Consider the following 12058-nt stretch of genomic DNA (forward strand, 5'->3'; position numbering starts at 1 on the left):
CTTTTTTCTTACTCTTTTCACACTCTGATACTGTAACTTCAAAAGCCTGTACCTGTAGAGATTTTATTATCATTTAAATGTGTGGATCCTCTTTGAAATATTTTTTCAATGGTTCCTTTGAGCAGAGTCTGGGCCACGCTTCCACACTTTGTTCTTTCACTTACGTTATTATAAGGATCAAGGGAAAAACATACCCTAATGATTATAAAAAGGAAGAGGTCTTTCAGAAACAATCACATTCATTTTGTTGGTTTTTTTTTTTTTTTTGTATAAGCAAAACTTTTCTTTAACTTTCTTTAACTTTTACTTATTCAACTGCATTATATTTTGCATAAAGAATTGGCAGTCTTCAAACCAGAAGAAAAATTTTTCTCACATTTCAAGAGGGATTATAGAGAAAATATTAGCCAGCTTTTAGTTCACTGAATAAAAGAGCAATATTATTTACTTCTCTGTACAGTTCAAAGAAATTCTGAAACTTCTCTATTCTCTATAAATAGTAACTACCTCAAGGTGACCTTTCCGACTTGAGCAATGGTGTCCTGGCTGTTGAGTCAGTTGTCTGACACATGCCAAGCTCTCACTTCATTCTGTGATATGTGGATTACAGTTCTGATGTTTAATACCAAAACCAACAAAAACAGAAACGTTTCCTGTGATTCAAGTAAGTACAAACAGCACCTTTCAAGACAGTGGCCCCTAATTTGATATCAACTTTCCCCTTTCAGGTAACCAAAAGTGAAAACAGACAGAAGAGGATTTTCAGAAAAATGAAGTCCTATGTTCCTCGAACTGATGTACATGTTAATTCAAGAAAGCCTAGGTTTGGAAAGCATTGCTCTGGCAGGGCCAGGTGTAGGACATTCTTAAATCTATATGTTGAATTTTAAATTCTAGGGTGCAATTAATGATCTTGAAAGAGTTTTGGACACCCATTGGAAGGTTGAGAGGAGAAAGGGGTCCAGTAACCGAGCAAAGACAGAGGCCATGGAAGGAACAGAATAGTCTGCTGCATCCATTTCCTTAAAAGGTCTTCACTCATTCTTTCCCAAGCGTAATGAAACCACAAGGTCCAAAGGCATCAGTTACTCATTGAAATGTTTATGAGAAAGTCATTTTTCAAGTGATCACTGAATTTTAACAACCTACTGCCCAGCAGTGGAAGGGTAGGAGAGGTGGCATCACAGTGAAGAAGAAAACAGGTATCATTCCTATTGAATGTAACATATTTCACAATAGATGGGTTTTCCTTAAGTTCCTTTGTGGGACTGAAGAATACACTGGTAAAACTCCCTAAATGTGAGGAGTAGATCCAGGAATCTTTACTAACAAGGTCCCTGGGATACAAGCTTATCTGAAATCCCCAGGAGCCCAGCACTTAGTGGGTGCTCAAACGCAGGTGGGTGAAGCGGCAGGGCAGGAATTGGCACTGCTTGCCTGGGCACATGGCCATACAGTAAAACGAAAAGAACCAACAGAAAGAGCCCTCCTCTTGCTTAGGTATTGTATGAGCTCCTTGACACAGTCTGAGGCCAGACAGAGGGTCACTGATCCCTCCTGTTTCTTAACTCGTGGCTCTGTAACAGGGAGGGTTTCTGGCACAGCCGACCCACTTTTTCTCTGTGCCGCCCTCACAGACAGGGAGACAGACAGACAGACTTCCCCCGCGGTACCTGCAGAAGGACCTTGTTCCCGTCGTGGTCCTCCGTCTGCCAACGCCCCTCACTGATGGGGCTGCAGGGGTTGGGCAAGAGGGGCACGAGCTCGCCGATGTCCTTGACTCGGAACTCCAGCACCGAGTTGTCGGTGGGGACGGGGTTCTGGTCACTGGGCAGCCTCTTGAGGGAGAACTGGATGTCCACATCCAGGCTGGAGAAAATGGGGAAGATGCAGAAGTCCGTCTTCCTTTGGCTGGGGCTCCGCCGGAGGATCAGCTCGTAGAACTTGAGGATATCGGCGTAGTTGTCATGGCGGCAGTAGATGGTGAAGCGCACGATCTCCCTGCCGTAGTGCACGGGCCGGATGGCCCACAGCGGAGTCCCGGGCGCCAGCATGAAGAAGTCCTGGCTGCAGGGCAGGTAGGGCAGGAGCCTGCCGGGCACGCGCTCTGTGTGGTGGTGGCGCCAGGGCGGCCGCTGCAGCGCGCGGTGCAGCTGCAGGATGGGCTCGTCGCCGTACCCCTCCTGCAGGAAGAGAACCACCGCCAGGGCGGGCTGCGCCGCCTTCGCCTTCGAGGCCTTCCTCCGCCGCCGGGAAGCCCTCCGTTCGGAGACCCGGAACAGCTGCAGGTCCGGGTGGATCCAAGCCAAGACCCGGTCGATGGCCTCCTGCAGGGGCTGGGATTCCCCTGGGTCTGCGATTATGTGGATGCTAACCAGGAAAGGATCCTGCGGCTCCTCCACGGAGAGCTCACCTGGGAGCACAAAAAGAAAAACAAAAGAAATCCCCAAATTGTGACTGTTTCCTGGTGTCCTGCGATGATGACATGCAAAGCTTTGGCAGGACGAGAGGCTAAATTGTAACTGAACCGACTCCACAATTGTTATGATTTTCTGATCCCAGATTCATGTGCAAAAGCCACTGTTGCAATACCCTAGCTGCCAAAAGCTGAAGAACTTCTTGTAGTGAATGGCTCCCCAGCTGGGCAGTGTTAGGAGAACTTAGGGGCTGTCCTTCCTCAGGTTGCATGCACTTTCTATTGGGCAGTAGAAAGTCAAGTCCCCATTGACCTGGAAGGGACAACAGGCCCAACAGCCTTAAGTGTGTACCACTTAGTATTTCCTGAAGTGATAGCAGCGCCTGACCCAACAGATGTTCCTTATACCGCTGTACTCCCTTCGTTTGCTTATTTCATTGGTTTATTTTGTTTGCTCATTTAACAAACATTTATGGATTCCTTTCTTCATGCCCTATGCTAGGTGCCACTTACTCTAACTGAGGCTTCCTGCCAACAGCGTCCTGATGGTGGGGGTGGCCTGGTCATGATCCCTTTGCTGCTGCAAACCCAGGGAAGAGCAATCCAGGGACAAGCACAGAGTCCTTCTGTCGGAGCTTACTGGGGCTGTGGTTAGGGGTGGGGGACTCGAGGTAGGACCATTACTGCCTGTATAATGCTTTCTTTTGGGCCTCTCCTCAGGCCATGTCCACCCAGAAGCCCATACATCCTAACTGGGTCAGTTACCCTCAAACATTGGGAAATTTCAAATTCTAAATGAGACGTTGACTGTTTAACGTGGCAACACTTTCCTGCAGGGTGAACAGTTTGTTGGCCACACTGGCATAATTATAACTCACAAATATTCAGCATATTTTATGAAATTACCCGATAAAAGTCTTGTTCTTTTAAAATATGGGCTCTATTTGCATTTATATAAGCTTTATGACTCATCCAAGGACAATCAAGAAATCTTTTTTTAAAAGAAATCTTTAGGTCTATTGTGACTTGGGCGGTCAGAGTCATGTAGAACCAGACCAGTTTTCACACACATGTCTCACAATGTCCCCTAGGGTGTTATGCATAGGGCATTTATGCAGTCAATAGCATTTAAGAAGTGTCAATAGCATTTAAGGAACCACAATCTTGATTAGTTCACAAGATGAAAGGTAATTTTTTGTTGTTGTAGGTAAACAAGACATTCCAAGTTAGCTTACAGATCATATGCACCTGTAATAACATGGTTTTAATTTTGTTGGATCAAAAGCTGTCTGAATTTTAATCCCAACTTTGACTATTAGATATCTCACTTGGGAATAGTTAGTTCAATTTGTTGTTACCTTCTTTCTCATTTACTCATTCATTCACATTTCTTGAGCAATTTATATGTACTAGCACTGGGGAGATACGGAAGCTGGTGCCACTGAGTACTATGGAAGTCCACTTACATAGACTCTGGTGTGAACAGCGCACCCTTAGAATTGTGCAGTGCATCGTCTGCACAGGCACAGGCAGTAGTCCTCTAAAAAACATGATTTAGATGGGAAGCACAGATGTAAAATATTAAAATCAATTTGATAGCTGCCTATCGAGTAGTATCTTAGGCAGGAGTTGTATTCTAAAGTCACCATGAAATAAAAATTATGCATAGACAATATTACCACTGAAAGCTCTTGGCTTTCCAATACAGTACTGACTTGCAACAATAAAGCCAGAGAGATGTTCCTTTGATTAAAAACTAGGTGAGGTAACAGCTTGCTTCATGGCTGTGTTTTAAAAGAATAGTCTTGTATCATTAAACACTAGTCATCCCATCCCCACTCCCCCTTCTTTCATAGGCTGTGCCTTTCACTCTACAAAAAGATTCTGAGAACTCAAGAGGCTTCTGGAACCAAAGATAACTAAGGTTAACAGCAGAGTCAAGTCTAAGTACTCCCATGATCATGGAGTAGAATGGTAGATGGAATTACCTGAACTTCCTGCCCTCCCCCCTCTGGCTGAGCATGTATCCTCACACATGCGTGAGTTAAATATGAGCACAATGCAATTCCAATTTACTATCATGTGTCAAAGGAAGGGGCAACTGTTTCTCCAGAGGGCTTCTGAGGCACCATGCAAGTGGATCTTAAAAGGTAAACATCTCACTTATGATAACCTCCAATGTGGGGAGATAGCTGTGGGAAGAGGAAAGACTATGAAGGCACAGAACTCTACAAAAAACAAGCATGCTTTGAAAAGGGTGGTAATTCTGAAACATAGCAACAGATGAAACAGGAATAAAATAGATTGGAGCCAAGTTGTATAGGGCTTCAGCTCAATTTGGTAGTGATAAGTGGCAATGGAAAAGCTTTAGTAAAGGGATGTTGGGATTAGGTCAGGATGAGGTAAATTACAGGCAAAGTAAGAAAAAAGAAGACAAGTGAAGAATCTAGACAAGAGATAACAAGGACTTGGCAGTGCATTACTGGCCCTAGTTCTTTATCCTGCCCTCTTTGCTCTCTGCCATGTGACTTTGTAGTTCCTCCCACTAAGAGGTGAAGTGTGATTGTCCACTCTTTGATTTTGGATTAGACCATACACCTAGGGTGGCCAACAGAATGAGTCAAGAGTGACATGTTTTGGCTTGCCTTCTTGTGCTTCTGACATTTCCATGAGAAAAACATACTCAAGCCAGCCCACTGGTGCCAGAAAGGAGGATAAGAGATTCGAGGAGCAAAGGCACCCCAGCTGAGTCCACCTACATCAGCCAACCTCAGACATCCAAAGACACCCAAAGACACACAGTATGAGCCACCCAGCTAAGCTTGGTCTATATGAGCTGACCCAAAACACATGGAAAATAATAAATGACTGCTATTTTAAGCCACTGTTTGGGAGTGATTGTTACACAGCAATATTATAAATGCAGGCAGAGTCACTGGATGTACGGAAGGGCATGGATTCAGAAGCTATTTAGGAGGCACATGTGCATGGGGGTGGGAAGCAGGAAAAGCAGAAGTGTATATACCTTGATACTTTCAGCTTGAGCAAGTGGTCTGATGTTGATGTTTAACTGAGCTAAGAAATATTTAGGTTTGTGGGGAAAGATAAGAAGTTCCAGTTTGCCCATGTTGGCTTGAGATGTCTGCATGACTTCTAGGAGAAATGTCTTGTTGGTAACTGGATCTGTGTTTTGCTGAATTTAAAGATGGGCCAGTTACCTTTAGGATATATTCCTATTTTTATGCAGTTATCTCATAAGTGTGTGCCCCATATTCATTTGTATAAGGAAAAATTCATCATGATGGCTTTAAAAACAATCCAAATTCATGAATTATTATGGTTCTTTTCGTTGCTTGCTCTTTCTGCTCACCTGGCTACTTTCTGTTTCATTGAACATTATTAGCATCACTATCAGCAGAACTGCCCTAGAAACAAAAGTAGTGAAATGCAAACCACTGAAATTTTCCATCAGGCAGTAACTCCAGTAATCATCTAAAATGCACATTTCATTTTTCCATGGTGCCTTGATCTCCAAACAGTGAAGACACTGACTATGCCAAACATTACTGAATGCTCAATATAGATGGAAAGGGGCAGAAACAATATAGATGGAAAAGGCCTAGAACAATTTGAGGATGAAATTCTTTTGAGAAAATTACAGATGATTTCTGTGAGGGAAGAAAAGCAGACATGTTGCAGAAATAATGTTTAGGAAAAGAAGCTGTCAGAGCAGTCAGGCAGTCCTGTTAAGATCCTGCCCCACACTCAGGGTGTGCATGTGGCCACATACCTGCGGTGACACGGTTAGCCAACACTTGTATGACATTCACTGTGAGTGGGCTGGCACGTTTTTAGTGTTCTACATGTATGAACTCATTTAATCTTCACAATAACACTAAAGGGGGGTGGTGAATCAATTATTCTCCCCATTTTAGAGAACAGGAAGTTGAGGCTCAAAGATGTACAGTAACCTTTCCTGGTCGCCCAGCGCCTGACTTTTTGGGCACAGTCACTCCACAGCTCTGCAGAGAGGTGTGCTCACGCTCTCTGCGGTACTCATTTCATGGCAGAACGAGCCCCTGTCACTCTCCCGCCATCTCTGGCCACACTGCTACTACTTCACCTCTCTCTACTGCTCTCCTACTTCCTTCTAACCGGTTGGCTTCTCGGCTGCCAGCCGATAACTTCATGCCTTGGACAGACATTTACATCTCTTTCTTCTGGCCCTGGGTTTCTGAGAAAGATTATCTAGAAACCACCTCCCCAATGGCACATGCCCAAGTGTTTAGATCTGAACATTGTCCTTGAGGGAAACTGAAACAGGCTAGCACTGCAGGGGGGTGTAACAGTGAAAGGAAAGCAGAAGAGTGCCACAGAGCAAGTCTGCAGACCAGTGTGAGCGGCCTCGGTCTGAAGAGACCTGGGGTAAGTAAGGGACCCTCTGAGTCTCCCAGAGTTGTCAGGGAGCTGAGTGTCGCACCGCCTCTATCAGCTGCACAAAGGTTTCCCAGAGAATGGTAACAAAGGCCACACTGAGCCTGCATGGATGAGTGAATGTTCACAGCTTTGCTAAAGGGCAAGATGCCCAGCCTCAGAGAAGGAGGTGGGGCTGAAAGGCACCGGGCCAACCACCAGCTCAAGCTCTAGCCTCGGCAGTTCCAGGTGCAGCCAACTGTCCCGACTCCAGAGCTCCTGCCTTTGCATGGTAAGAACCAGGGACATGTCAGTGGCTAAAACCCTGCCCTGAAGAGGAAGGAGAATGAGTAGTGGCATTAGTATGCCCTAGCCATCGCCAGCATGGGCCCAGTGCATGTGAGCCTAAAATAAACAGGCTCCATGAGCCACAGGATGCAGCGCCAAACTGTCACGGGTGCTAGGTTACACACGCCCCAGAGAAAATTGGCCTCCGTGGAGCTCAATAGGAAACTAAGTATTTGAGGAGAAGGAGAGAAAATGTGAATAATTAATTGTCATGCAAAGCCTCTCTGCCTCCTTGGAGAAGCAGAGACGCCATGACTGTGGGATGTGCTCTGCCTTTATCATATCTATTACATGTCTTCTCAAAGCCCTCAGGGAGCACATGTTCAGTTAGGGCCAGACAGACCAAAAATGACTGGGCGACAGACAGAACTCTTCAGGGCTGGTTAGAGGACAGGGGCTGGCCACACAATATTTAAAAGCTTTCAAATTAGATTGCACTTCCCCAGAGGACAAGAAAATCTTTCACATATGATTATACATAATTAGATTTTCCTTTCATAATGTAAAACAAAAACAACGTTAAGTACTGCATGAGTTCAGGCCTTCTATGAGGTAGAAAGTATAATATTAATCTGAATATTTGTTATTTTCCCCCCCTAATATTTCACTTTTCCTACATATCCTTTTTTTTGGTTTCTTAAGTCTAGCAGAAAATAATTTAAGACAATAATAACCATGTATTAAGCTCTTATTATTTGCCAGACACTGTTCTAATACATGTATTAACTCACTTAATCTTTAAAACAACACCATGAGCCCTGGCTCAGTGGATAGAGCAATGGCCTGCAGACTGAAGGGTCCTGGGTTTAATTCCAGTCAAGGGCATGTGCTAGAGTTGTGGGCTTCATCCCCAGTGTGGGGCGTGCAGAAGGCAGCCGATCAATGATTCTCTGTCAACATTGATGTTTCTCTTTCTCTCTCTCGCTCCCTTCCTCTCTGAAATCAATAAAAATATATTTTAAAAAACACACACACAAAAACAGAACATGATGCAGGTGAAATGTTAACTGACTTGCCAAAGGCCATTTGGGGTCTTTCTTCTCACCAGTGTACTTTCCCGCCTCTTAGGTCTGCCCTCTTTATATCCATCCTGACCTGAACCTCAGGCTGCTTGGCTGGGCTCTGAAATTCTGACCTAACTCCTTCAGGCAACATGGGCGGGAGATTCTGCTGTGACTGGACTGACCATTGTGCCTGGGCAGTTCCTGGCAATCCCTGGCCTGCATGGATGTCCTAAGCTTGAGTGTGGTAGAGGAGACTGAGGTCCTTCTGCCTGTTGCCATCCTGATGCTGGATCTGCACTGAGCATCTCAATGCTGCCTGCACCAGGACCCCTCGCTGTCACTCTTGCCTCCTGGGGCTTCATACCATCCTTGCCTACAACACTGTCTCTAGCTGTCCGGTGCCTGCCATACTGGCCCTCCTCCAAGAGTTGGCAAACTGGTATGTCCAAACACACTTCCTTCCAAGCATTAGGCATAGCTAATCGAAGGTCCAAGTCTCTCATTCCAAAGGGAATGCTTCACCGAGCCTCAGCATAGGACAAGCTCAGATACTGCTTTCTAGAATTTTTGGGCAATGATTGATGTCAATGTCATTTTACCCATACTATTATCACTGATAATTTGCAGTTCAGATGCAATGGTTTATTTAATCAAGGAATCTTTATTGTAGACATATTATGTGCTGGGCACTGTAGAATATAGTGATGAATAAAAGAATCTCTGCCTTCCTAAAATGTATAATCTAGTGGGGGAGATGGAGAATAAACAAATAAATAAAATGAAGCAGGGAGCTGAGCCCAAGAGACACTTTACTGGATGGACCCATGCTCTATGTGGGCGTAAAGAGGTTTCCAAGGCAGCAGTCATAACCATTTACCATCAACTGAATACATTCCCAAGTAGCATTCTAGTGCCATAAGTACCGCCAGCACCTTTAGTATCCCCTGAGGAAGCTAACAGAGTCCGAACAAGGGTACCTCCAGCTGCAGGATGCTTGGTTTGGGGAATTTGGCCCTGGAGCCTGGTTTGAGACCCTCGAAGCTCATATGCATGAGGCCTAACAGACTCCTTAAAGGTTGAATAAAATTATTTGCATTTATAATGATACCCCACTCTGTGGCACTGAACAGTTCAGAGGCGTGGATACTTGGTCTGTCAGCCAGACTCACGTGATCCAGTGGCAGTAAACCCAGGTGAGATGGAGGATCAGATGTGCAACACAGACATGCCCAGGGCACAGGCTGACACAGTGAAGAATGATTAGGTTAGAAAGCAGGAGGGAGAGGGACCTCAGAATGACAATAAACACAAAACCACTGCTTTGTGAGATGCCATAAGAAGGCCAACCTCCCCCATGAAGCCGCCTTCCCAGAATGCCTGAAATAAATGCTCTCTGAAGGGGCTCTCAAATTCTTCCCCTGAAAGTCTTTTCATCTGGAATATAATGAATAACCTGCCTTCATCTCATTCTTTGCAGTTTTTTAAAGCCAGTTCCTTGAACCTCTGGACTAATGGGGTGGGGGAGGGGTGAAGCAATCCCCGTTGCCCCCGCCAATACTTAAATGAAACCTCAGACGTTCTTAATTCTTAGTAATTTTATAACTTGGACAAGGCCGTTGGTTGGCCTGCAACTTTGGGCTGTGAAAGTAGCAAAGCTGGTCCCAGTGCTAGTTCCAATGTGAAGTCCAAGTTAGATGCAGGGTTGGGAATAGTGGGAACCTTGGGGCAATAAGGTGATAGGCAGAGGTTCTAACATAATGGATCCAAACGGTGTTCGTCATGTAGAAAATAAGGTTCTCCTCTCCCAGTCTGAATTCACAGAGCTTTCCTCTAATTGAAGAATGGAATATCGGCTGAAATGGTTAGACCCAAACCTGTATCTGCATTTGACAGAGGAGAAGAATATGGAATCTTTCTGCTCCTTGGACCCCTCTCAAGCTACTGGAGGAAGCATGGCTTTGCTGTAACTGTGGTTATTGGACTTCCTTCTCAATTTCCATCACCACCGTGGAAACAATGTCAGGGATCTGGAGTTTCTTGAGCTCATTCTGGATCCAGGACACTTGAAGAAAAAAATACTATAGAAATGAAGGCAGACACTTCAGATGTTCTGCATTTTCTCCTGCTTGGAAATGAGACATTCATTTTACTTTAAATGTATTTCCAAGCTTCATTCAGAAACAAACCTCTGGTGAGAAGAGGAGGCAGAAGGAAGCAAGGGCCAGGCAAGAACCAGAGAGTAGTGACAAAGACACTTTAAATCCTGAGATAGCTTGACCTGAACTATGGAAGAGGACCAGGAGGTTGACAGGTTATTTGTCGGAGACTATATAAATGCAGCTGGAAACACTAAACATACCTACCATAGTTATTTACGTATTTAGGAATATAACGATTTTGAAAATTTATGAGAAGGTAACACAGGCCCAACACACACCAATGTCCAATGCTTAATAATGTCCTAAGACTCTTTGTGCATAAAAGCTAAAGGGTTCAAAATGACTAAAGTATGTAGTATTTTACACAGAATGCTTTCTTCTACTCTGTAATTTTGCATCTTTCTAAACCACATTGTGTCTTGTCATTTTCATCAGCAGCAAAGCATTCTAAGTGAACCAGGACTTCAATAAAATTCTGTCGATTTGGACACGAGGCAGCAGGGCTTTTGAACAACAGGATTAGAATATCCATCTTGTTTTGAGAAGTAAAGTGCATTTATCAAAGCAAAACAGACACAAGAGGAGGATGTTAGCCAAAACCTGTCCCAAGGATTTGCTCACCAAGGAGCTCCAGACTTTTCAGTCTTACACTGGAGCTAGCAGGAGGAATCCTCACAATTACAGTAATTAACATTTATTTTTAAATGGGATTTATTCTGGCAGGATGTTGAGAAATCAGATGAACAATGATTCGCTATTACAACCCTCCTAGGAAAAAAACACCATATATGCTTATAAAGCATACCTGGAATGCAGAGTAATCAGTGCTAGCAATGGAGGCACTGGAGCCTCTGGGCTCATTTTTGGGGAAGGAGCTAAAATTCAATAACATATTCAAATGCTTTGCCAATTTGAATATGACACTGACAAGTCCCTGGTCCTTGCTTCCATGTTTCCTTAGAATATATGTACCATGCAGCCTATTTGAAGAACAAGCTTACTGAACATGACTAGAAAATTAAAGGCGGGTGAGGAATCTGGTCCAGCCCCTCATTTTACAGATGAGGTCAGACTACTTGCCCATGTCAACCAGTTAGTGGCAGGTCTAGAAAGAGAATGAACATCTCCCAACTCCCAGTGTGGGGCTGTCCCCTTTGCACCTGGGCTGCCCCTTGCTCTGAAGTGCCTAGTCCTGCTGACAGTCCAAGGACTGCAAAGCAGGAGGAAACATGGTCCCTTCCAGAGCCCACAGCCTAGCTGAGGAAGAAAGATGTTCACACCTGAGAAATAGAAGAAAAACATAAAACGGGAGATTTTAAGTTCTAAAGGATGTAGTGGATGAATGTCAGAGGTAATAACCAAAGTTCCCCTTTCCCACAATTTTCTCATTGCCTGTGGCCCTCCGCCTGCAGAGTCTGGGCTGTTTGTTGCTTCGGGGAGTGTGGGGGCAGATAGACCCATTAGTCAAGTTTCTGAATGCATGCACTTTCAAAATCACAGTGGAAGAAACACTCTTGAAGTCTCTTTATTGCAAGGCCTTGGTTTGGGAGACAGAATGGGGTGAAGAAGCAGGTGTGATGCTGCAAGGGCAGCGCTTCCAGCTCAGGAGATGTCCACTTTGGGCTTCTCATGAAAGAAGCAGCCTGGAAGGGGCCTGACCGAAGTCTGGGTGCCAGAGGTTCCTGAGGAAGGATCATGCGACGGACTTCTCCTCTGCT

General features: G+C 44.7%; 1 protein-coding gene across 1 annotated transcript in view; it reads right to left on the bottom strand.

Moving 5' to 3' along the window:
- Positions 1–12058, bottom strand: part of FAM124A (family with sequence similarity 124 member A) — a 52591-nt gene that overhangs the window by 32500 nt on the left and 8033 nt on the right. The window contains 1 exon segment of the mRNA XM_006763572.2: positions 1674–2413. Coding sequence (XP_006763635.2) covers positions 1674–2413 — 740 coding nt within the window.

Source organism: Myotis davidii, unplaced genomic scaffold (genome assembly GCF_000327345.1).
Source record: "Myotis davidii unplaced genomic scaffold, ASM32734v1 scaffold39, whole genome shotgun sequence".
NCBI classification, from domain to species: domain Eukaryota; kingdom Metazoa; phylum Chordata; class Mammalia; order Chiroptera; family Vespertilionidae; genus Myotis; species Myotis davidii.